The sequence below is a fragment of the Protopterus annectens genome, chromosome 13.part0, assembly GCF_019279795.1.
Source record: "Protopterus annectens isolate FY-2018-M chromosome 13.part0, PAN1.0, whole genome shotgun sequence".
NCBI lineage: Eukaryota > Metazoa > Chordata > Ceratodontiformes > Protopteridae > Protopterus > Protopterus annectens.
Window position 1 is genome coordinate 1,105,486,990 of NC_056747.1, and position 24,725 is coordinate 1,105,511,714.

A 24,725-nucleotide genomic window follows, 5' to 3' on the forward strand; every position below is an offset into this window, starting at 1 on the left:
CCTCTTTTCTCAGACACTTTTTCAGAAGTGTCTGGGGTGAGGGAAAGAAGTGGACTAATCCAAAGAAGACTGATACAGCCACAAGGCTTTTCCTTTCTTTTTTCCCCTTCTACATTGTTCATTCCCCCATGCCTGTCAATTATCAAGCCTCCTCAAAAATTTATTTATTTATTATTTATTTATTTGCAGTTGGTTTTACAGGGATAGTGGAATGGAGTCCTGGGGGAAAAAAGCCAATATTGACAAAAAAATTAGACATACACTACAACTACATTATACAGAGTAGAGATAAAATTAATACATTTAGGCTTGAATTTGATTTGAGAAACAGATAGGGATGAGGAGAAAGACTGTGATATTGGCAGAGAATAATAGAATAAATAATTGCTATGAAAATTTAGAGATAATCATTAATACATTTAGGCAAAATTTTGAAAAAAATATTTTTAACACAAATTTGAAAAAACATTCAGAATTAAGAACAGTATTGAGATAAGCAATCAGGAAGAGTATTGAGAGGGGAGCTCAGAAGGAAGTAATAAAAGGAAATTAAGGTGTAGTATTAAAAACATAAGCTGTAGTAACAGTGCGTGTAGTGGAGATGATGGTGAGAGAAGATGAATGAGGGGGCAAAGAAATCCCCATTGGGAATATAAATATGTATGAAGTGATTTTTTTGAATATTATTTTATTGGGTAATTTATGTAGGATGGATGGAGGTAAGTGAAGTAGTAGTTATAGAAAATGAATGGATATAGTGTTTGACTTGTAAAAGATAGTAAATAACAGATTTTGGTGGAAATGAGCTTGTGGCGAAGTCAAAACTATATATATATAAGGTTTGGTAATTCAAGCCATTAGTTTTTTTTTAAGAAGAAGAATACAATGGTGGGTTGAAAGACCTGTGGCTGTGTTAATTTTTGGCTATTTTGTTATAGAGAGAGAGTTTTTTTTTTAGGGAGGAAGAAGAAGTCAGTAGTGTGGCAGAGACTAGATCTAGGGGTGTATTATTTAGGCTGGTAATAGTGAAGAGTTGGTATTAAAGGAGGCAGCTTTTGGGTGAAAAAAAACCATATTTTGTGAAAGTCATTGACAAATATATTGAAGAGGATTTATGGAAGAGAGAGAGAGGTTGAGTTTTTTTTTTTTTAAAAAAAGGTTGTGTGTGAGATGGTGTCAAGGCCTTGGATAGGTCAAAGTAGGAAGAGAAGACATTGTGTCAGCATCACGTGCTTTATTTGACAGTCTCAGAAAGGAGGAAAAAAGGGCAGTCATGTAATGGTTTTTGGCCTGAATCCATGTGTTAAGTGGGTTAAGTTATTGTTGTGTAGAAGATGTGCAAGAAGAGTTGGTGAACACAACACACTTTTCCAGTTTTGAAATGGGGGAAAAGAATGGCAATAGAATGTAAAAATTATTGATATTGTATTTGTCCTTGTTGAAGGGATAAGAGATGACGTGTGTTCTTGTACAGGTTTTAAGGTGAAAAGATGGGGGGGGGGTTGTGAGTTTGAGAAGAAGTGTTTTTGATGGGAAAGTACTAGTAGGAAGAGGTGGGGAAGATATGCTTGTCTGGTGTCTTGTTTCTCAGATACTGTCCCAGGCTTTGTCTCTAAGCCAGGATAGTGCCAGTGGGAGGTCTTTTAGAGGTGAGTTTATTTATTTATTTGCTGGGAGAGAAAATGAATAGATTGATGTAGAGGTTGGTTGGTTGGGGGGGGATGGAGGCCCAGTTAGTTTGACATCTCCAAAATTATGGTTTTTTTCGTTGTTATTATCAGAGAGGAGAGCCAGAGGAGTATTATTTTCAAGTGTAGAAATATTGTCAGGGGGGGATGCTAGGGATGCTAGGCAAATGTTTTTTGTTTTGGGATTTTGGAGAGGAGGAGAGGTTCATTGTTATTTTGGGTAGTGGTAGGTTTGTTGTATGGGAGGAGGAGGAGAAGTGGAGGGACTCCAACTCCTTTTTCCAGGGTGATTCAAACCCTTCATTCCATGGAGACGTGTCAAGAACCACAGAGAAAACAGCCACCAGTGGGACTATCATGCAGGCAGCCACAAGGATTGCAGGTGTCCTCAGTTGCATCTTCACAAAGATGAAATTTGAATGGCTTAGCACCACTCTATGGGCAAGGGAAGCAGCTACCTGCTTCACTACATGGACCCCCAGTGCTCTCCCTCTGCAACATCACACTGTGTGCTTACTAATGTGGGCTACCACAAAACATGCTTAAAGTTTTGTCCCTCCTTTTCAAAAAATCCAACGTGTGTAAAGTTTTGTCCCTCCTTTTCAAACAATCCAACATATAAAAAGATGGCTATCACTGGAGGTTTGGTCATAATCATCCAAATATTTTATATACATGTCTGTGTGTATAAATGTATTATATAGACACACTTTTTTTTTTTTTTTTTTTTTTTTTCACATACTTGACTATATACTGACTTATTGCAGTGTACAATAATCAAAACAGACAATGCTGACAGTACAAAAATCAACTTGCTAAAAACCCCAAAAAAGCTGACTGCAAAAGAAAAACAGTTTCATTCTGTAATTTGGTGAAACAAAACCAGTGACTAAATTCAGACATCCTTTAAGGGTTTCTATGATAAGGTGTAGGGATAGGAGCAGGGTTAGGGTTAAGATTTTTGTTGGTACACATTTGGCCCCCTACATCACCTTACTAATGCTTGCTAACCCTACCCCTAACCCAAAGCCTAAACTTTACCTTAAGAAAGCTTTTCTGTAACACTACTACTACACAAGACACACACATGCACTATAGCCATCCTTTTCCCCTAGCCCTTACTCTAACCAGCAAACATTCTTATCTGCACTCCTACCCCCACTGCTGAAAACTCATCAAGTATATCTAAACGTTTTGACACCAAAATCCCAAATCCATACTTTACCAATACCCACTCCATCATCTTTCTTACCAACTCCATCATCTTTCTTTCCACACCTGCATTACTCAATAATGAGGTCTCTCAATGATTTTCCCAAAGCACTTCTCGCTTTAGAATTATCAGTTTGTCAACAAAGTGTGTGTGTGTGTGTGTGTGTGTGTGTGTGTGTGTGTGTGTGTGTGTGTGTGTTATATACACACACACACACACACACACACACACACATATATATTGATCCAAAACAGACCCTTTAAGACGGACAGCACTTTACACAAGAGAACTCGGCAGGTACAACATCCAGATAGCAGCCCTCAGCGAGACCAGGTTTGCAGATGAAGGCCAGCTGATAGAAGTTAAAGTTGGTTATACCTTTTTCTGGAGTGGCTGCAGCAGTGATGAACATCATGAAGCAGGAGAGGGTTTCGCTATCAGATCTAATCTGATCAGCAAATTAGCCAGCCTCCCAAAAGGATTAAATGACCGACTCATGTCTCTGCGGCTCCCCCTCAAAGGAAAGTGCCATGCCACCTTCAACAGTGCATATGCCCCCACCATAACAAATTCAAAGGAGATAAAAGACAAGTTTTATGAAGACTTGCATAGCATCTGTGCCCAAGGTGGATAAGCTTGTCATCTTAGGCGACTTCAGTGCCAGAGTTGGTGCAGACCACCAGACATGGGAGGGAGTCATTGGGAGGAATGGAGTCGGAAACAGCAATGGTCATCTACTTCTGAAGACCTGTGCAGCTCATGACATGTTGATCACAAACACAGTCTTCTGCCTACCCAACCGTAACAAGATGTCCTGGATGCACCCACGCAGCAAGCACTGGCATCTTATTGATTACGTTATAGTACGGAGAAGGGACAGGCAGGATGTCAGAGTGACTAAGGTCATGTGTGGCGCAGACTGCTGGACAGGCCACAGACTCATCCTCTCAAAACTTAACATGCACATCCAGCCTTGGCTGCGGCTGCAGGGGGAAAAAGTCCAACAGGCGCATGAATGTCAGCAAGTTAGAACAGCACTCTGTGTGCCAGAACCTCAGTGAGGACCAAGACAGTAAGCTTGACCAACACAGCTTTGGCACGAATGGCGTAGAAGAGTACTTGGCAGCCTTTAGGGATGTGGTCTACAACAATGCTCTCTCTCACTTGGACCTGAACACACGCAAACACCAGGACTGGTTCAATGACAATGATGAAGACATTCAAAAGCTGCCGGATAAGAAGCGTGAAGCCTTCAGATCCCTCCAGCAAGACATTACATCCATCTCCAAGAAAACAGCCTATAAATCCATTAAAGCGAGATGCAAGCAAAGCTCAGAGAGATGCAAGACTCCTGGCTCAGCAGAAAGACAGATGAGATCCAGACGTACGCTGATAGGGCATCATAGAAATGCTTGGAGTTGTTGCTGAGGACCATCTACGGGCCACAGTCCTCTGTAACATCACTACTGCTCAGTGCTGATGGGTCTACCCTGCTCACTGACAAGGGCGACATCCTGGAAAGATGGGTTAAGAACTCTAACAATGCTCTGAATAGGTATTCCTCTATCAATGCCGAAGCCATTGACCGCATGCCTTACATTGCCATTAACACCTCCCTGGCAGAGCCTACAAAGGAATCAATCAGAGGTTAAGGAAACAATTAAGCTTCTCTCCAATGGTAAAGCACCAGGATTTGACTCCATTCCAGTGAAAATCTACAAGAAAGGGGGACCAGTCTTGTTACAGAAGCTCACTGAGCTCTTCCAGACCATATGGCAACAGGAAGTTATCCCTCAGGAGCTAAAGGATGCCGCCATTGTCCATCTCTACAAGAGAAAGGGAAACAGGCAGTCTTGTGACAATCACAGAGGAATCTCTCTCCTGGTCATTGTGTGCAAAATCCTTGCCAGAGTCCTCCTCAGCCACCTCACTCAACACATGGAAGATGGACATCTGCCAGAGAATCAGAACGGCTTTAGAGAGGGCTGATGGACAGTGGACATAATATCTGCAGCACGTCAACTTCAAGAGAAGTGCCAGGAACAAAACTGGGAGCTTTAAACAACATTCATAAGCCTGACCAAAGCCTTTTGACACGTCAGTTGTGAGGGGCTATGGCAGATCATGGAGAAGTCTGGCTGCCCAGGCAAATTCATCAGTATGCTGCGCCAGTTCCACAACAGCACGCTTGCTTGAGTACTGGATGATGGAGACTCCTCTGATGCCTACCTAATTACCAACGGTCAAGCAAGGTTGTGTACTGGCACCCATGCTGTTCAACATGATGTTCTCGGCCATGCTGTCAGATAGCTTCTGCGATGATGAAGAAACTAGCATCAAGATCAGATACAGGACTGATGGTAGGCTCTTCAACCTGCAGAGGCTACAGGGCAAGATCAGATACAGGACTGATGGTAGGCTCTTCAACCTGCAGAGGCTACAGGGCAAGACCAAGGTTGAAGAGGATTTTGTGCTCGATTTCTTGTTCGCAGATGACTGCACACTCAACGCTGCCACAGACGCCCAGATGCAGCAGAGTATGAACTGCTTTTCCACTGCCTGCAGAAACTTCGGCCTCACAATTAATACTAAGAAGACTGAGGTTTTGTATCAGCCCGCACTGCAGAAGACGTATGTGGCGCCAACTATCATCGCTGAAGTTGAGATCCTGAAGGCTGTCTACAAGTTTACATACCTCGGCAGCACACTCTCCAGATTTGTGAACACTGATGATGAGATAGACACACACATCGCCAAGGCAAGCTCCACACTTGGATGGCTACGGGAATCAGTATGGGACAGGAGAGGCATCACACTGTCCACAAAACTGAAGGTGTACAAGGCAGTCATACTTCCCACTATTCTGTATGCCTGTGAGACATGGACTTTGTACAAGCATCATGCCAAAAAGCTGAATCGCTTCTATATGAACTGCTTAAGAAGGCTGCTGAAAATTACCTGGCAGAACAAAGTTCCAGACACAGCTGTTCTCTCTCAGGCTAGACTGCCAAGTATCTACATCCTGCTAAGAAGAGCCCAAGTCAGGTGGGCAGGTCACCTTGTACATATGCCAGACACACGCCTCCCCAACCGACTGTGGGAGGCAAACGCACACAAGGTGGGCAGAAAAAGCACTTTAAGGACATGCTGAAAGTCTCTCTGAAGAGCTTTGGCATTGACCCGGACTCCTGGGAAAACCTAGTGCAAGACCACCCTGCCTGGCGAAGCTGCATCAACAAAGGCGATGGCGCAGAGGAAGCGTGAGCTGTGTAAATTCACAGCCATCTCTTTGTCAACCAATCCAACAGACCACTTGTACCCCACGTGCGGCAGAGCTTTCCTACCCTGCATCGGACTGATCAGCTACAGCTAGACACACCATACTCAACCTCCTTGACGTAATGTCCTTGGTCCAACAACAACGAATATATATATATATATATATATATATATGTGTGTGTGTGTGTATGTATGTACACACACACACACACACACAGAAAAATTTAATGAAGCTTAGAGCTACAGGTTTTATAAAATCTGGTGCAGTTTCTAATATACAAGTACAGCTATGCAAGGTTCTTCACTAAATAAATACATCAGGTAATCAGAAATGCACTGTGTAATCCTGATTCTAGTAGGATGAAGCTACTGGCAAACAGCACTACACAATCTGCTGGATAATGTGGCTCAAAAATCCAGCAACACAGGCTGAAGGGTACAGCTCATGTAAATTAGCCATGAGCTCTGCCCCACGCCTCAGGCTTGAAATAATGAATTAGAGTGATTCACAGACAAGGTCTAATGAAATATTTCAAAGCACATAATTGGACTAAACTCGACATTTTATAGTGTACATCTGCAAGTACTGCTAGGTTGTATGTGAGTGAAACTGACCAGGAATCTGCTTGACTGTTTATGTGTATCAGAATATGCAGGTCTCTAGGGTGCCTGCACAACAATACTGCATGCACTGGTAGGAGAAACACTAAAGCAGTTTTCCCAATTACACCAGGTGATCAATTCAAAGACATGCAACTGTGTCACTAATGAGATTTTTTTTAAGTCTCTGAATTGCTAATTAGGTCCATGTCACTACTAAACAACAAAGAACCACTAGTGCTATGGAGCTAAATTTTCTGTCACCCAGTGTGTCGTGGTTTTAACTAAAATACGCTGTCAGTACTTTCAATCTCAGAACCAGTTTCTGACAGTAGCTCTCTCCCTCACTCCCTCCCTCTCGCTCTGTATACTTCCCGACAGAAATATTTTCTAGCCTCTTCTCCAAGGTTGTTCACTTCAAGCACCTAGAGCCACTACTCTGGACATCAAGTTTCCTTTACAAAGGACAAACACTATGCCTTGACTCAATCCTCTTTATATCATCTCCCAATACTCATTCAACAAACCAGTTCTTACCAACACAGTACACTCAGCTCTACTTGTAAAGTAATGCACACAAATGAACACACTGATATGTTAAAAGAAAACGACACTGTACTTGCACATTTCTGGGTCACAAACATTATTTTTTTACATGCAATATTTTTGGGTCACATTAATCCACTACTTACATATTTTTGGTCATGCTACACTCTTGAAACTGATGAAAAACACAATGCTATGGCACAGTGAACCCCATCCACCAACTGAAACCTTCAGTTTCATTCCCTGTGGATTGCGTACAAGCCCTTGATAAACTATGTGCATCATAGGTGACTGAATTAGCATTTTACATGGAACCCTAACGGATGAAGTGAGATGACACACTGGTACTTCCACCTTGCTGCTTGTGAAATCACACTGAGGTATGATGAGTTACCAATGTGAACACTTTGCCAAGTAAGGAGAATTTAAAGGTTGGAGTGGGCCTATTTTCCTGCTAAACACTAGCCCGCAATTATGGATTCGTTTTGCTCAACTTATGTCGTAAAATAACAAAAATGAGGTACTCTTCCCTATCCAGAGCTGAGACAATAGTCCCTAGACCCACCTCTGAAGCATCCTTACTAGTGCTCAGGGATGTTAGTACTGGCTCAGAGCATAGTCTGACATTTTACATTTTTTAAATCATCACCTGCTTGTACCATCCATCTTATTTTTAAGGGAATCTTCCTTTTGTTTGGGGGCTGGCCATATTTATAAAGAGAGGTATACACATCTTGTAGTATCCAGCTAACATTAAAACTGTTTTCTTGTGCTTGGAATGGGTCACAGTGTCCAACATCTCCTTCTGGGGTCTAACCATTACTCAACTTATCACATACCCAGGTCCCTTACTTCAATCGTACCCAGTTTACTTTCAGAATCATTGACAGTCAGGTTAATTTCTCTTAAAAAGAGGATAAGACAGCTCGCACTTTACTCAAATTGGAATCCCAGGACATCATTCCAATAAGCAGCAGCATACCAACTATGGTGATTTAAAACCCAGTCTAGGAGGTGCTGAAGTGTTGCAGGGGCTCCATGCACCCTAAAGAGAAGAATGGTGAACTCAAACAAGCCATCAGGGAAGAAAACGCTATTTTGTCTCTGGCTTCATCTATTTGTCAATACCCCTTCATCAAATCTCACCTTTCCCAGTCTCCCTTCTCTCTATTAATTCATCTATCCAAGACATGGGTAACCATCAAATCTGGATATGTTAAAACCATGTAATGACATCATGAAGCTGATCAGTGTTTAGGACTAACACTAGTGGGTTGTTCCATTTATGTTTATGCTCTCTCTCCTATTACCCCATGCTAATGCATCTTTTTTTAATTCATCCCAAACTGCCCGTCTCTTCTGTCACAAACTATACCAAAATAGTGTTGAATCAAATTTATTCTGTCATGCAGTTCTGAAAAAATAACTTACATTAAAAGAACAAGGATGCGTTATTTATTTTCTGTAGTCTGGATACTGTAGGACTTTCTGAACTACAGATATCATCAATTCTCTTTCTTCACCACATTCACTTATCTCTGCTGTTAAGCTATTAATGTTTGTACTTCCCTCCATGGGTTTCAAATATTTCTGGTTCTGTTCTGGTCTTTTCTTACCTGTTTAAGTCTGTAATTTGCCCAATTTATTTTCTGTACTACTTCATATGGATCCTGCCATTTAGCCAACAACTTATCTGCTGTTGGAGGAACCAAAAATAACACTTGTCATCCAGCTTTAAACTCCCTAGCCTTGCATTTTTATTACATCTATTAACTCTCTACAGTAGAAAGTCGATTATCCAAATGTCAATTATCCAAACAATTATCCGAACAAAGCCTTCCAAAATTTTCGAGTAGGAAAAATCATAAAGTCTGAATATGTAAATGTTATATGTAGTCACTTGTGCGTGTTTTTTTGAGCTTGTAGCTTGCTCATGTGTGAAAAAATAGTCTTTATATTGTCCACTAGAATCGCTCAGTGGTTGAAAAGTGTATTCCCTGCATGCAGAAAAAAAAAAAAAAAAGATTTTAGAAGTTTTTTTATCTGGTTCAATGTACATTTGATTATCCGAACAACCCTAGCTCCCAATTAGTTCAGATAATCGACTCTCTACTGTTTGTGTGTGTGTATATATATATATATATATATATATATATATATATATATACATACATACATACATATATATATATATATATATATATATATATATACACACACACATATATATATATATATATATATATATATATATATATATATATATACACATACACATATATACATACACACACACATACAAACACATGTATGTGTACTTGTCTCCCTTTTAACATATTCCTGTCTATGGACATCACTACTTTTCAGCATGAACTGCAAGCTGGTGTATTATGTTAAGACAGGTTTTTGTTTTTTTTCTCAAGTTTTTTCTTTTTTTTCAAAACAGGTTTATTGTTTTAACATATAAGAGAAATATCATAACAATTTTATACAAGTAATTAAAAATAGGTATTATTATAATATTCAACAAAACAACTAAAGTATTTACAAAGACATCCACTACAATCAGATCAATTAATTAAACTAAAATACCATGCTATTGAAATTAAAATTTTTTTAACAAATTTTGTAAATTATCCCATACAATAAAATAAGATGTTTTTCTATTTGTTCTAGTCCTAATTGTGTTTATTTCCATATGGCACACTATATTCATAACATTTTTAAATTCATTGAACGAAGGAGGTGTATCTGAAATCCAATTTCTAGTTATTATTTTCCTAGCCACTGCTAGAATAGACCATAACAAGGGAAGCTTAACCTTTTAACACTTTGAGGTACAGGTGTGTTGAATAATATAAGAGATTTAGAAATAATGAAATTATCTGTAAAAGAGCCTGCAAAAATTCATTAATTGACTTCCAGTATTCTTTCAATTTTATACAGTCATAAAACATATGAGCCCAGTCAGCATTAATTTCTACATTACATCTCTTACATAGATTATCTTTATTATTTATTTTATTCATCATCAAAGGTGTATAAAAGATCTATGTAAAATGTCCATGTATAAAGTCTCCAGACAATGGAAGACGTAGTTCTATAAGCAGATTCCAATATATATTGTTTATCTTGTTGATTTGGTGGGTCCCCATTAATAGAAGTGAAATAATTCCAGTATGAATCTACACTGTAAAAAGGTTCTTGTCTGATAACTTTATGTATGTATGAAAGTTTACCTTTATCAGAAACTTTATGTTGTAAATTTAATATCAAGTAATCAATCAGTGTTGGAATAGATTCTTTAACAGTTATAGACATTAAATCTATTTTATTAATGAGATGTTGTCTAAAGGTCTGAACCTCTAACCAGCAAGTTTCTCTTAGACCAAATTCTTGTTTTAAGAAATCTAGATTTTTAACTTTATTATCAGATATCAACTGATACCAGTACTTTAGATCATTATCTATAGCTAAATGAGTTCCTTCAGAAGTAGATGACAAAAGCATACCCTGAGTATACATTATAGGAAATACAATAAAATTCCATTCCCTATACTTAGGGTGCATGAATATAAAGTTACGATAACTAATAATAATATGTAATGGGTAACAAACCATATGTTTAGGTGTAATAGGTGAAGTACAAAATTCCTTTAGTAACCATAACATGGAGTTATTTACAATCATATTTTTATGTGTTAAGGAGATTTTCATGAAGTGTATACTAATTAGCTCCCAATAATCTTTCCATTTTGTGACATATGACTGATCTATTAATAAAGTAATAACTTTTACAATAGAAGAGATAGTATATAAATTAAAGTATTCAAGTTTTTTCTGATGATATCCAATAGTCCCAGAGGTTCTCTGTCATATTCAAAAGGACTTTGTTGTACTTTCTAATGGCAAATCGGAGGCAAGCTGTTAACCAATCCCATTTGTTTTCATCTTCCTCAATAATCTTTCTTAGCATGGACTTTAACGTATGGTTAAAAGCTCCACCAATCCATTCATCTTGGGATGATACAGTGCATTGCTCAATGAATTATAAAATTATGGTTATTTTTTCTTGTTGTTTGCACAGGGCCTTCTTGACAAGAGTGGGGCCCCAGTAGAAGTCAGTTTTCAATTGTATCTCTCAGGTTCATGTGCAGGAAAAGGAGCTGGTGTTTCAGGCTATACAGACAGACAAGAAACTTGGGTAAGGAATATGTTAAAACAACAAAAAGAGAACAGAAACTGGATTTTAAACAGTGTAAGAAAATGTGCAAATAACTACACTGACTTGGACTCAGGTGAAATGGGCCTCACTTAAAAAGAAAATATGCATTACTAGGCAGATTCCATTAATTTTATTTTTGGTGGAATATGTTAGTTGAGCAGACTTAGTAAGCGGACTCAAAGATTTTTTTCCTTTGGAATGTGTTTGTTAGGAAGACCTAGATAAGCAATGGAGATGATTACTCTTCTGAGAGTGTGTGTGTACAAACATTTGTCTACAATTCGTGTAAATAAATAGTTGCAAGGACTTGGGAAAAGGAAATCTAGTAGATAAACCTATGAACCTAAAAATGATCCAAAATCAGTGGTTTCTGCAGGACAGTATCTTTGATTACAATACAATGAGTCATCAGGCAAGGAGCGTGGGAGAGGGGCAGTATTAAAGTGTCTTTTTGGCTTTTCCCGGTTAGGGGACGCCACAGCAGATCTCCGGTCTGCTAATGACTGGCAGTGGACTTTTACGGTGTAGAGGTGCCAGCCCGGTGCCCAACCTTCAAAGAAGGCACACCCACTCAGGCACGCACCTACCTACATGTCTTTAAAGTTCACGCGACCACGAGGAGGACATGCAGACTCCACACACAAGGCGCTCCAGCCGAGAATCGAACTGGAGAACCTCTTGTTGTGAGGTGACAACACTAAATCGCTGCACCACCGAGGCCGGGAAGGTAGGTATATTATTTTGGGAGGATAGGTATTACAAAAATAATAAAATTCTGGCCAGATTAAAAAATATATACATTTCAGATGAAAACCGCAACTTTCTTCTAACTGTCTCCATATAGTTAGCAGAAAGTCTGTGATATTTTTAAAAAAGTTAAAGTACTTATCAAAGTAAGAAACAACAATCAGAAAATATAACTATATAAAATTAGACACAAATAACGCAAGAAACATGTCCATTAATGTCAACATACAGTTTTGAGGAGAAAATCTCTATGCTACTTCTATCACAATCAAAAAGCTTTCAGAAACTGGTCAAACTTCATAAATTAGGATTACTACTTTCAAAAACTTTCTTGCAGTGTGCCAGGTGTTTGATTCCTCTACGCTGCCCACAGTTGTGAATGCCCTCTTCCTCTTTTTCTTGAAGGCTGGCACTACAATGCCTATTCTCCAGTCAACTGGGCTGCACCTGTCTTTCCATGCTGCTATGAGTACCCCCAGGAGCCATTTTTCCTCATAACCAATTCATTTATTAATAGTATAAATAAATATACTTATATTACCATAAGATGTGGTACATCCAACTCCTGGAAACATTTCTTATTCCATCAATGGAAATACAGCCTGCCTGCGTTTAAAGAATCCCTCCATAAATTCAATTTTCAGGCTATGACAGCCTGGCTACATAGTGCAGGGGAGAGATTCCCATCTCAGACCTAAAAGACCAGTTTCATTAGCACTCCCAGCACTGGAGAAGCTAGGCAGGGAGGAGGAGAAGGAACAAATGAAAGAAAACAAAAGCTGGATAAACGCCTGGTATACACCTCACGCGAAAAAAATATATGAAAAGACCAATGGTTAGACCACAGCTGAAGATAAAAATGGAATAATCCACGCCAAGAAATAAATCGCTTGCAGCTTCATAGTAGTGCCCTTTATAAAACCAAAAGTTATAACTGAGATGTAGTAGTCAAGGAAGGAAACAGTTCACTTGCAGTTTCATACCAATTGCCCTTTATTAAAACAAGAGTAAGCGCTTTCGCGATCTAAGTCAGCTGATTGCTTCTTCAGACTCATAAAAACAGTTAAAACATTAGTATTTAAAATATGGTTCAACCAATGAAAACACATATAGAACTATGACAGACTAATTAAAATTGCATACATCAGTATATCAATTTGCCTTATGTTCTGCATAAGATAAAGTAAAGTATGCATATAACAGATACATTTTATGTAATAATCCATATTACTTAATGTTTTAGTGGTCTGGATTTTAGAAAAGATTTCAAGGAAACAGCATTGTTCAATCCAGGAGACCTATCTGCCTGAAGTAGTAAAATCCATCTTTGTTCTGCTTCCTCTACCTTATTCCTTATATCACCTCCCCTCTTACTTTTATTTATTATTTCTAAAACCATGAAATTAAAAATATGCTTCCTATCTTCTTCTTCCACATGTTTTGCTAAAGCACTTGTGTCTTTTTTATTTCTTATATCTCTAAGGTGTTCAAGGATACGTTCCTTTAGACACCTCTTGGTTTTGCCTATATAAAAGGCATGACAGACAGTGCAGAAGCTGAAATAAACCATATGTTGTGTTCTGCAGTCAGCATAAAAATCTATATCAATTATAAATCCTAGTGTAGGATGTTTATATGTAGATTTATTATATAAATAGTCACATATTGTACAATTTCTGAAAGGAAAAGTCCCCTGCCTATCAGATTGTATCATTCTTTCATTGTTTCTAAATTTATAACAGAGTTGCCTTTTTAAGGACCTCTTATTTCTAAAAGAAAAGCTGGGTCTATCTTCTAACAATTCTCTCAAGTCAGGATCCGACAATAAAACATTCCAATTCTTCTCAAAAATATTGCAGAACCTTCTGATGTCACTTGAATAAGTTATATGGAATCTAACTTTAAAATCATGACCTTCCTTGCTTTTAACATCTTCTATAGTATTTGAGAAGAGCGGTTTACATCTCCCATCCCTATTTTCAATGGTATATTTAGAGCTTTCATTTATGTCTTTCTTACTATAACCTCTGTTTAAGAAGTCTTTCTCGAATATAGTCATTGTCTTCACAAAGCCTTCATCTGTATTGTGTAAGCAGCTTCTCATATATTGTCCTTTCACTACATTTTTATGCACAAATGTTGGATGCATACTAGTCTTATGTAAGATACTATTTCTCCATGTAAATTTTCTATACATCCCTGTTGTAAGTTCATCTAACGCTGTCTTCTTAACCAAAACATCTAGGAACTCAATAGAGTCCCTAGAATGTTGACTAGTGAATCTTAAAAATTCAGTGGTGCGATGTAAGTACTCCACCATCTCTTGCAACTCTTCACTAGTACCATCCCATAACAGGAAGACGTCATCTACAAAACATATACACCATACAATTTTGCCAGCATATTTATTGCTAGCACTTAATACACAATCTTTTTCCCATCAGCTAATGCTAAGTTGGCATAGCTGTTAGCACAAGCCGTGCCCATTGCTACGCCAACTTTCTGTAGATAAAACTTGTCATTGAATATAAAGACATTATTTTCTACGACAATATCAAGTAACTCACATATCAAATTAATCTTAGTGCTTTGAAAAACTTGTTTCAAGGTCAGAATATCACATATTTTCTCAATACCCAATTTGTTCGGTATCACTGTGAACAGTGAAGTGACATCCATTGTCACAAACATATAATTTCTTTTAATGTTCCTGGTCTTATTATATAACAGTCGCAGAAATGCCTTTGTATCCCTTAGCATAGTCTCACATGATTTTAGGACTATTTGTAAATTTTGTTCAATATAAATTGAGATGGCTTCTGTGGCCCATCCTCTACTGGATACAATAGGTCTCATAGGGGGCTGTGTGATGTCTTTGTGAATTTTAGGTAGACCATAAATAATGGGTATAGTTAAACAGAGGTTATAGTAAGAAAGACATAAATGAAAGCTCTAAATATACCATTGAAAATAGGGATAGGAGATGTAAACCGCTTTTCTCAAATACTATAGAAGATGTTAAAAGCAAGGAAGGTCATGATTTTACAGTTAGATTCCCTATAACTTATTCAAGTGACATCAGAAGGTTCTGCGATATTTTTGAGAAGAATTGGAATGTTTTATTGTCGGATCCTGACTTGAGAATTGTTAGAAGATAGACCCAGCTTTTCTTTTAGAAATAAGAGGCAACTCTGTTATAAATTTAGAAACAATGAAAGAATGATACAATCTGATAGGCAGGGGACTTTTCCTTGCAGAAATTGTACAGCATGTGACTATTTATATAATAAATCTACATATAAACATCCTACACTAGGATTTATAATTGATATAAATTTTTATGCTGACTGCAGAACACAACATATGGTTTATTTCAGCTTCTGCACTGTCTGTCATGCCTTTTATATAGGCAAAACCAAGAGGTGTCTAAAGGAACGTATCCTTGAACACCTTAGAGATATAATAAATAAAAAAGACACAAGTGCTTTAGCAAAACATGTGGAAGAAGAAGATAGGAAGCATATTTTTTAATTTCTTGGTTTTAGAAATAATAAATAAAAGTAAGAGGGGAGGTGATATAAGGAATAAGGTAGAGGAAGCAGAACAAAGATGGATTTTATTACTTCAGGCAGATAGGTCTCCTGGATTGAACAATGCTGTTTCCTTGAAACCTTTTTTAAAATCTAGACCACTAAAACATTAAGTAATATGGATTATTATATAAAATGTATCTGTTATATGCATACTTTACTTTATGTTATGCAGAACATAAGGCAAATCGATATACTGATGTATGCAATTTTAATTAGTCTATGTCATAGTTCTATATGTGTTTTCATTGGTTGAACCATATTTTAAATACTAATGTTTTAACTGTTTTTATGAGTCTGAAGAAGCGATCAGCTGACTTAGATCGCGAAAGCGCTTACTCTTGTTTAATAAAGGGCAACTGGTGTGAAACTGCAAGTGAACTCTTTCCTACCTTGACTACTACATCTCAGTTACAATTTTTGGTTTTATAAAGGGCACTACTGTGAAGCTGCAAGTGATTTATTTCTTGGCGTGGATTATTCCATTTTTATCTTCAGCTGTGGTCTAACCAGGAGGAGAAGCAACACAGGTATTTGGTCTGCACTCCATTCCCTGGTAGTGGTTGGGGGGTTGGGGCTGCACTCACTTGGGTCTAAACTGGGCAGTACTCTCAGGGGAGACTAGGGACCTCATCATTCCTGCTGTCTTAGTGGTGAGGAAAGGATTCTTGGAGGGAAATCCATTTGCAGAATCAAGGGAACGTTCCCATTTATCAAACTGTACACCTCTCCAGGCCTTGCCTTCTGTGAGCCAGTAAGGATAGGAGAAAATAATAAATATTTTACCACCTCTAAAGACCCCACCAGGGTAAACTCTTGTCCTAGAAATGGGGAATAAATCGGCCGACTGACCAGGAAGATGCTGACGACTGACAGAAATCATGGGTAAAGAGAGAGAAACAAAAATTCACTTGTTGATATCACAAAAATGTTTAGTTCAACTTTGCTCTCAGTAACATTTATTTGTTAACCATGGCTGAGCACAGACCCCAATGGACCCAATTTCAGTCTCAGCCTGCGGAAAACACACAATATTTATATGACATTATACACACATTAAATGGCACAATGTTGTTGTTGTGTCTTTTGGCTTTTCCCGGTTAGGGGTCGCCACAGAGGAACTCCGGTCCGCTAATGATTGGGAGTTGATTTTTACGTGCCGAGTTACCAGCCCTGAAGCACAACCTTCAACGAAGGTACACCCATTCACGCATGTCTCCACGCAGAAGACGCTCTAGCTGAGAATTGAACCGGACAGCGTCTTACTGTGAGGCAACAACGCTACCGCAGCACCACCACTGCGGATTACACCGAATGGCACAATACAGTACATATATAGGACCAGGCAGCAGTTGCATTTTCCTTGAGTACTGAAATATAGTTTTATTTCTGAAGACAAAATGAGGTAAAAGGAATTATCTTTAAAAAAGAAAGGAAAGACTCACACAGTTTGGGACCAAGGACTTAGAAAGCATGGTCTGTCCTGTGAAGCCTAGTTTGGGGGGGTTTGGAGGAAAATACATGAGTGGTTAAGATGTTTAAGGTTGTATGTTGGTGCAACTGAATATTCTGGAAAGTAGTGGAGGGAGGGTGTCATTCTTGGTAAACAGTTGAGAGGCAAGTAGAAAGTCAAATCAACAAAGGGGAAAAAGTTGATGTGCGTCCATAGACCTTAATGGACTACCATCAAACATGCTGCAGAACAAGTCCATCAAAGTGCGAACATATTCCCATACTATCTCTACAGCGATGTCACCAAGAAATAAAGCATAATTATGTGGCCATATGTTAATATAAAATATACAAACTTTTTTATTAAGACATGCACCACATGAAATAGATTTAACAGTGGGGAGTATGTATCACTACACAAACTATCAAGTGGTCTTGCTTGACAAGGGCACTGGGAACTAACTTTGGGCAGCATAATGCCAGGGAATCTTCTTCGGCTAGGCTTATAGGTTCTAGGCCATTAGCCTAGTACACACCTATGAACCTATGGTATGAGCAACACACTGGGTGTGAGTTCAGAGTCTGGTAATTTCAGTCTATGGTGTTGATCGGATAAATCATTTGTGGCCTAACCTCAAGATCCTGGATGACCTTAATTGCCCATACCTGAGACAAGATATCAGCACATTTGTTCATCTAGAATACTACAGTAACTGTGCAGGAGTAATTTTAAAAGTTTACTATATATTGCAAAGAGTATAGCTATACAGAAGATGGTACTTAATAATAGTAGTAGTAATAATAATAGTAGTCTGCACAATTAATTAGATTTGCTAGGTGGGAGGTTGTATACTGTAGTATCTTCATTTAAAAAAAAAGTGAAGGACCTAAGATCGAACAGTGGTACACACCTACACCGTGCTCACTGATTGATGTAACTTGGAAACAAACTGAATGTACTGTTGTTAGGACTGAGATCCTTGTGTCTAAATACCAGAAAGGGGTATGAAGCTCCACTAAGACTCGATAACAATCTGTCAACTTTCAAAGATTAATTGACAGTCCATTTTAAGGACTCCTGGATATGCTCTTGTTCCTCGCCAGGCTAACTTTAACACAACCAACCATCTCCCTTACCAGCACTTTCCTACATCTTTCTCACCCACCCCCCCAAAAAAAAATGATCCTTAGTAATAAACAGTGAGGACTCGCATGTAAATAAATATACATAGTCTAAGTCTCTTGTAACTACTGCTAAACACTGTATTCTCAGATGAACACTTCCTATGACTACCACAACTAACATTGTTACACCTACAATATACTACTCTAACCCTTGAGGAGTACATTACCATAATGCAACCTGAATAACTTGTTCAGCTCCACACTTTAATGCAGGTACTTGTATGCTTACTCATGCATACCCATATTTATAGCTGTTCCCCTACAAATACTTGTACTTAACATACTCCACTTCATTATGACTGTACCACTGACAGTGTACACATTTGATGTTAATGTGAACCATTTCAATATGCTACTGCATATCATTTCTTAATACAGAGATAACACAAATGTTTAACTTACATGTTTTCAGTTACATTACAACCTATACTACATTGTAAAAATGTCACTTTTATAGGTTCGTATGCACTTATTAGACTATTGATCTGTGCAAATCTTTAGAAACCTAACCTTACATTCCCAATTATGTTTTGCATATAAATAATCCAGAGACAGGTTAAACAAGGATATGTTGGGACACTTACTTTTCCCCTAACCATGACGAACAGGGGATTACATCCGACTAGCGTTAGAAGAGTACTTTGCTTTACATGGAGTGGAAGACAGTTCCATAGAAACTGTATTCTCTGTGAAACAAACCTCTCTCCATGTTTTATTTATTTTGCAAAAGAAAGAGATTGAGATCCCTTGATCAGGTACTTGTGATACCATTAGATTTGCAAATATGTAATCCGACAAACAGAATGGGGTCTGTTGAAGCTCTATACACAAGGCAAAGGTCATATTTTAATAGCCTGTATGACACTGAGAAGAGGGGCAAACAGGGACAAGGCTTTGAGACAGTCTGAATAGTTTTTACAATTTATATCCTGCATTTTTTCTGTGAGAAAGCAGTGTTTGTTCCAGTTATTGCAAGTGTTTGGATAGGAAAATACTAAATGAGGTACTACAGTTAACTATTGGCCTAATAAATAAATGCCAAACACAGTGGAACAATTACATTCTTTTTTCCTCCCAGGGTCTCTACTGAAAAATGGATTCAACACCCAAGTTGGACCTTCCTGGTCAGCAAATGAAAATAAACAAACTCTGGCAAATACGGTAGGCAGGTCTAAAAATAGTGATGTCACCAAGACACCGTAATCTTATTTTTCATGGACTGAGTTTATAAAAGTTAGTGAAGCAGTTCCGGTGCAATTGCCCAGCCTAAATCCATGTTGTGTTTTGCAGCATAGCCCGTTTTCTGTTAGGTCGAACCCTGTACGTGAATGTAAGCGAATACATTTTTCAAGTGTTTTGGAAAAAGGATATAGAGTGGTTGTAAACTGTAATTTGCTAATCCAACAGATTTGCCACCTGTATTACATAAAGGGACAAATTTCAGCATCCAAGGACTACAACTTCTTGAAGAAAACGTAAATAACCAAGTATGCTTTCGTCAGAGTCAGTTGAGATTTTCTGTTAAGTTTATGTTTAACTATATGCTTTTCTACAGATTTAGAAACTAGTACGAACTGACAAAGTAGAAGAAATACCTCACAGTTTTTAGTGTCCAGTAAAGACAACCCTCTTTCAGAAAGCCTTTTTTATTAAAAGCAGCACAATATACAAAGTACAGAGTCCATTTCTCCAGATGCAAAAAGCCACATTTTTAGGAAAAATCTGGCGGCCCATTTATGTATACGAGTCCTGTATCAATGATCCTTACGATACCTAACATAAAATACCAGTCCAGAACACTAAGGGCAGCATATTATTTCTGAAACTGTGAAAACGTAATAGGAGACAGGAACTATGTAGCAAATTCACTGGACGACCGCTGACTGAAAAGTTGGGAAAAATATACAAGTGCTAACCAGAGACAATGAGCTTAGTCAGGATGACATAACACTGAAATGAGCTGGGAAAATACCATGAAAAATGTGACTTCCAGTAACAAAGACTGGTTTTGTCAATACGAGAGACAGAGAATGTATGGAGGCAGTTAAAATGTTAGAATGTTTTAATGCATTTATAATAAAACAAATTATAAGGAGAACAGAATTCCTCAGGTGCCCAGAGTGTATAAAAATTATGTGGAAAACTATGACAGCTTGAAAATTAGTGTAATCAAAGATTGTGTGAAATGTACACGATGATGTGGAAAAAATACTTGATAGTGTTCAAATAAGGTAACTTGTTGGTCTCAAACAACTATTTCAGCCAGGGAAGGCATCAAAGCTCAGAACACAGTACAACATGTACAGTAAAATAAAAATAAATCAACTACTGTAATTATTTAACCTTTGTTGACTAGGTTAGTCCCACTAAGATAGTATCCTCTTTTCAGGGAGACTCGAGATGGTATTTAGACTACTAGGGAAAATTTGGCCAGGACATCTTGGAACTTCCTGATTTCTTTTCAATAAGTGCCATGAGATCTTTTACATCTACCTGAGCTATCATCAACTTAAGCAGGTGGGAACTCAGTTTAATGTCGTATCCAAGGGTCAGCACACTCACGAGTACATCACCCCTTAATGCTGCAATCAATGCACTGTCAATAACTTGAAAAGTAATCCAGTCACCTGGAGTAGGAAAAGAGTCCACAGCCTTCTCATCTTCCAGCAGCAAAGGTAAGCCTGCAAACTGCTGAATCACTGACTTAAATGGAATTTAGTATAAAACAAAAGCATAAGTATTTAAGGCAATACAGACAATACCATTACATAGAAATTTAAGTTCTCCTTTAATTAAATATTTAAGTAATTGGAGAAAGGGAACATTTGCCCATTAACCTTTCTTTCAGGTTAACAAAATCACCATAATTCTAATTTAATGTCAACTCATTTCTTAAAATAAAAAAATGAGTGTCTCAATTTCTTAGGCAGAAAATGCATTCCCAGTAACTCTAAATTATGATCTGTACTGGTGTTCCACTGGAACTGGATCTGAAGGTGTAGAAAGCTAGTTTTATTGTCAGCTTACAGCCAAGCTACTCGTAAGAGTAATGTAATACAAAGCCTCGTCATTACTGCTTTAGATAATGTTTACACTCAGTATGTGGGGCTATCCTCTCAACATATTTGGAGGGATACTAACCCCCATTAAAAAGCATCGGATCATAACTAATATGCTTCTGCTTAAATATTAATCACAAAACATAGTTACGCTAATTCACTGCATCATTAAGTTATATTGCACTTTCATCTGCAAGCTGTAAGATCCTAAATGTTAAAATGTAAAGAGATCAGAACTTGGTTTCCCCTCTAGGACAGAAAAACAATAATGTACACCTTCAGGAGAAAGGGTACTAAGTACAAAGCATGGTCACAGGAGCATTTTTGTCCTGAATCCTAAAAAAGTGAAGAAACTTTAAGGATTACTCAGAGGAGAAAATTACCAGTTCTGTTTCTAAACGTATAAATCTCATTATTTCAACCTACAGTACAGAGCCTGCTCTTCCCCATCTAATGAAGACAATTTAATCAATCTTAAGAAAAACTATAAAACTGCATCAATAAAGTTCAATATCTGAATAAAATTCATACTGTTATAATACTCAAACTATTTGCTACCGCGGTAGTACAGTTCTGGGGATCACTTCTGTGTCTCTGCTTGACAGTGGCACAGGAAAATAACTTTCTTGGGTGGCATAAGCCAGGGAACCTTGTTGGCTAGGCTTACATAGGCCCTTGGGCCAATAGCCTAGTACCTACCTATAAACCTGTGTAAATATATATACAGATATATATACATACACACACATACATACATACATACATATATATATATATATATATACACATACACAAAACTGTACTTTTCTATTTAATTGCTTGGTAATTATGTAGATAACCGGACCTTACATAACTGTGGATTCACACATGGTGGAGCTACATCACTGTCCCTGCTCCTTGATAAAAGACGCAACAAATTTATCACATTTACCAGGGAGACAATAGACTGCTTTGCTAGTTCCATTTGAAAGGGAAATATCACCCCCAAAGACATGCAGTAGGTGGACTGGACACTAAATTGGCCATAGGTGAGAGTGTGTGCGAGTGAGTTTACGAATGAACTACCGTGGCAGGGCTAGCCACCCGGTGGTGTAAAACCTTGGGGAGAGATGACTGTCACTGCTGAAGTGACACCCTGACCTCAAGTGCAAAATGGGAAAAGGGGTTGAGGAAGGATGGATTACAGCAGCCACTGCTGTCAAACTATTCAACCCCCTTATGTCTGAAAACTGTGCTAACACACCAGTGAACATACCTCTCAACTATACATTTTCTGGGATGTCCCTGATTTTTACTCAAATTTTAGCTTGTCTTTCTTAATCCCTTCTGAAACTGGTTACTTTTGTAGATGGTAGTGAGTTACACTTATTTACTGACATCTGTTTATTGGGAAAGCCCAACTGGGCACTGGTACCCTTTTTCAGGGAGGCCCTAGGAGAAAAGCTCCAAGGTATCGTATTTAATATAATCAATATTTATAACAAAAATTTATAATTCAGTTTCAGTGAATATATAGTATAATAAAAGTTGAATTGATATTCACAAACAATAAATTTACAAGCCTTACACTGAGACGTCACAGAAAGGGATAATTTATGAAACACAAAGTCATTAAAATAACAATTAAAGTTATATTCTTTTACATTGGAAAATTGTAATTAATTCATATTCTCTTATTCTATCAATGTCTCTAACATTTTAAAAGGTGTTCCAGATTTGTACCCGATGATGTTGACATCTGTCCCTTTTCTACCGACAGCTATACAGGTAAAGCAACATGTTCATTCTACATTAACGCAATTTCTGTTTTATAAGAAAGAACAGTAACTGCTGAAAACACATAATTTTGAAAATTCACTGCTTTGTAAACAAGTATGACATTGCTGCATTTTGTGTGCTTGTTTGAGGCAGGTCGTTGCTACAAAGGGTCTTGGAATAAGCCTAATCCGCTTTTTTACAGGTTCAGTTATATACTGTTCATTAAGTCACATTAAATACCACACAATGACGACATTTATTCGTTTATTAAACTGGACAAACACACTTGGAAAAGTGCGCGGGAACAAAGTGACTAACCCAGTCACAAAACAGATAAAATCTGAAATGAAGACACCAGCTAATAATAACAGGTGTAAACTAACATTAAATGCAAGCCAACTATAATTAATCCAGTTTAAAAAAAACTATATGACAAACTGACGTAACCACCAAATACAGAGACTATGTCAGCAAAAAAAAATCAAGTAATCAAAAGCAAGACTTTGAAACCGCCTCCTAAAAAAACATATTAACAAGCCTACTGTCAGGGAAACAAACAACAGACATAACCAATCAATTGAAACAAAATAACACGATGACCACCACCCCCTCCCAACCTCTGTCGCACCCTTCTGATTACGTAGAAAAACTCCAACCAATTGCGTTTATTCTCTCGGCCAATGGGCGGAGAATTTATGAATGATGTAAAAATATCCCACAAGGCAATCGAGGGGCAGGTTTCTGCTGCAGGCCAAGTCCTAGGTATTTTCCCGGTATTACACAGTTAACGGAAACTGCGAAAATGCAGTCATCGTGCAACGGATTACATTCTATATATAATCACTACAACCACATCCCATTTCCGCTAATAAGATTGTGGAAAATGTGCTCATTCCTGCAAAAAGTACTGCAGCTTTGTTGAAAAAGAATGGTTTGCGTTCTACTCAAAGGCGCTTTTACCTTTCTGCGAGGCATGCTCCTTTTTTTGCCTTTATTTAATCCTTTTACAACCGAAGGAACAAAATAGTAACGATTTAAGAGGTAAACTACGTAAACAAGTAGTTTAAGAAACTAGTTTCTCCAGCTTCTTCTCTCGCGTAGTTGTTGTTTCTAAGCTTCCGCCAAGCGTGTGTTTACTACGAAGGTGCGGGCGTGGCTATGTAGCAGTCTGTGTTCTTAAAGGCGGAGCTGGGGGAATAAAACTACCGAGCTGATTGTGTTAATTTCCATTACTTTGTAGTGTTGGTAGTCGCCGGAAGATTAATATGTATTCAGTGCATACTATTTCCTTTTCGTGTGTGTGTCAAAAGAGTAATTCATGTACGTGCATGTATAGCCCTCGGTGACAAATATGTACAAAGTGAGGAACGAAACCAATTGTAA

At 38.0% G+C, this 24,725-nt stretch overlaps 1 protein-coding gene across 2 annotated transcripts in view; it reads right to left on the reverse strand.

The window, feature by feature from the left end:
* Window positions 1–24,503, reverse strand: part of KAT7 (lysine acetyltransferase 7) — a 609,598-nt gene extending 585,095 nt beyond the window's left edge. The window contains exon 1 of one of the 2 annotated variants that reach the window (XM_044055078.1): window positions 24,303–24,503. In XM_044055078.1, coding sequence (XP_043911013.1) covers window positions 24,303–24,317 — 15 coding nt within the window. In that variant the 5' untranslated portion in view covers window positions 24,318–24,503. The remainder of the gene's footprint in view (window positions 1–24,302) is intronic. The other variant, XM_044055079.1, reaches the window with a different exon arrangement.
* Window positions 24,504–24,725: the final 222 nt, after the last annotated feature.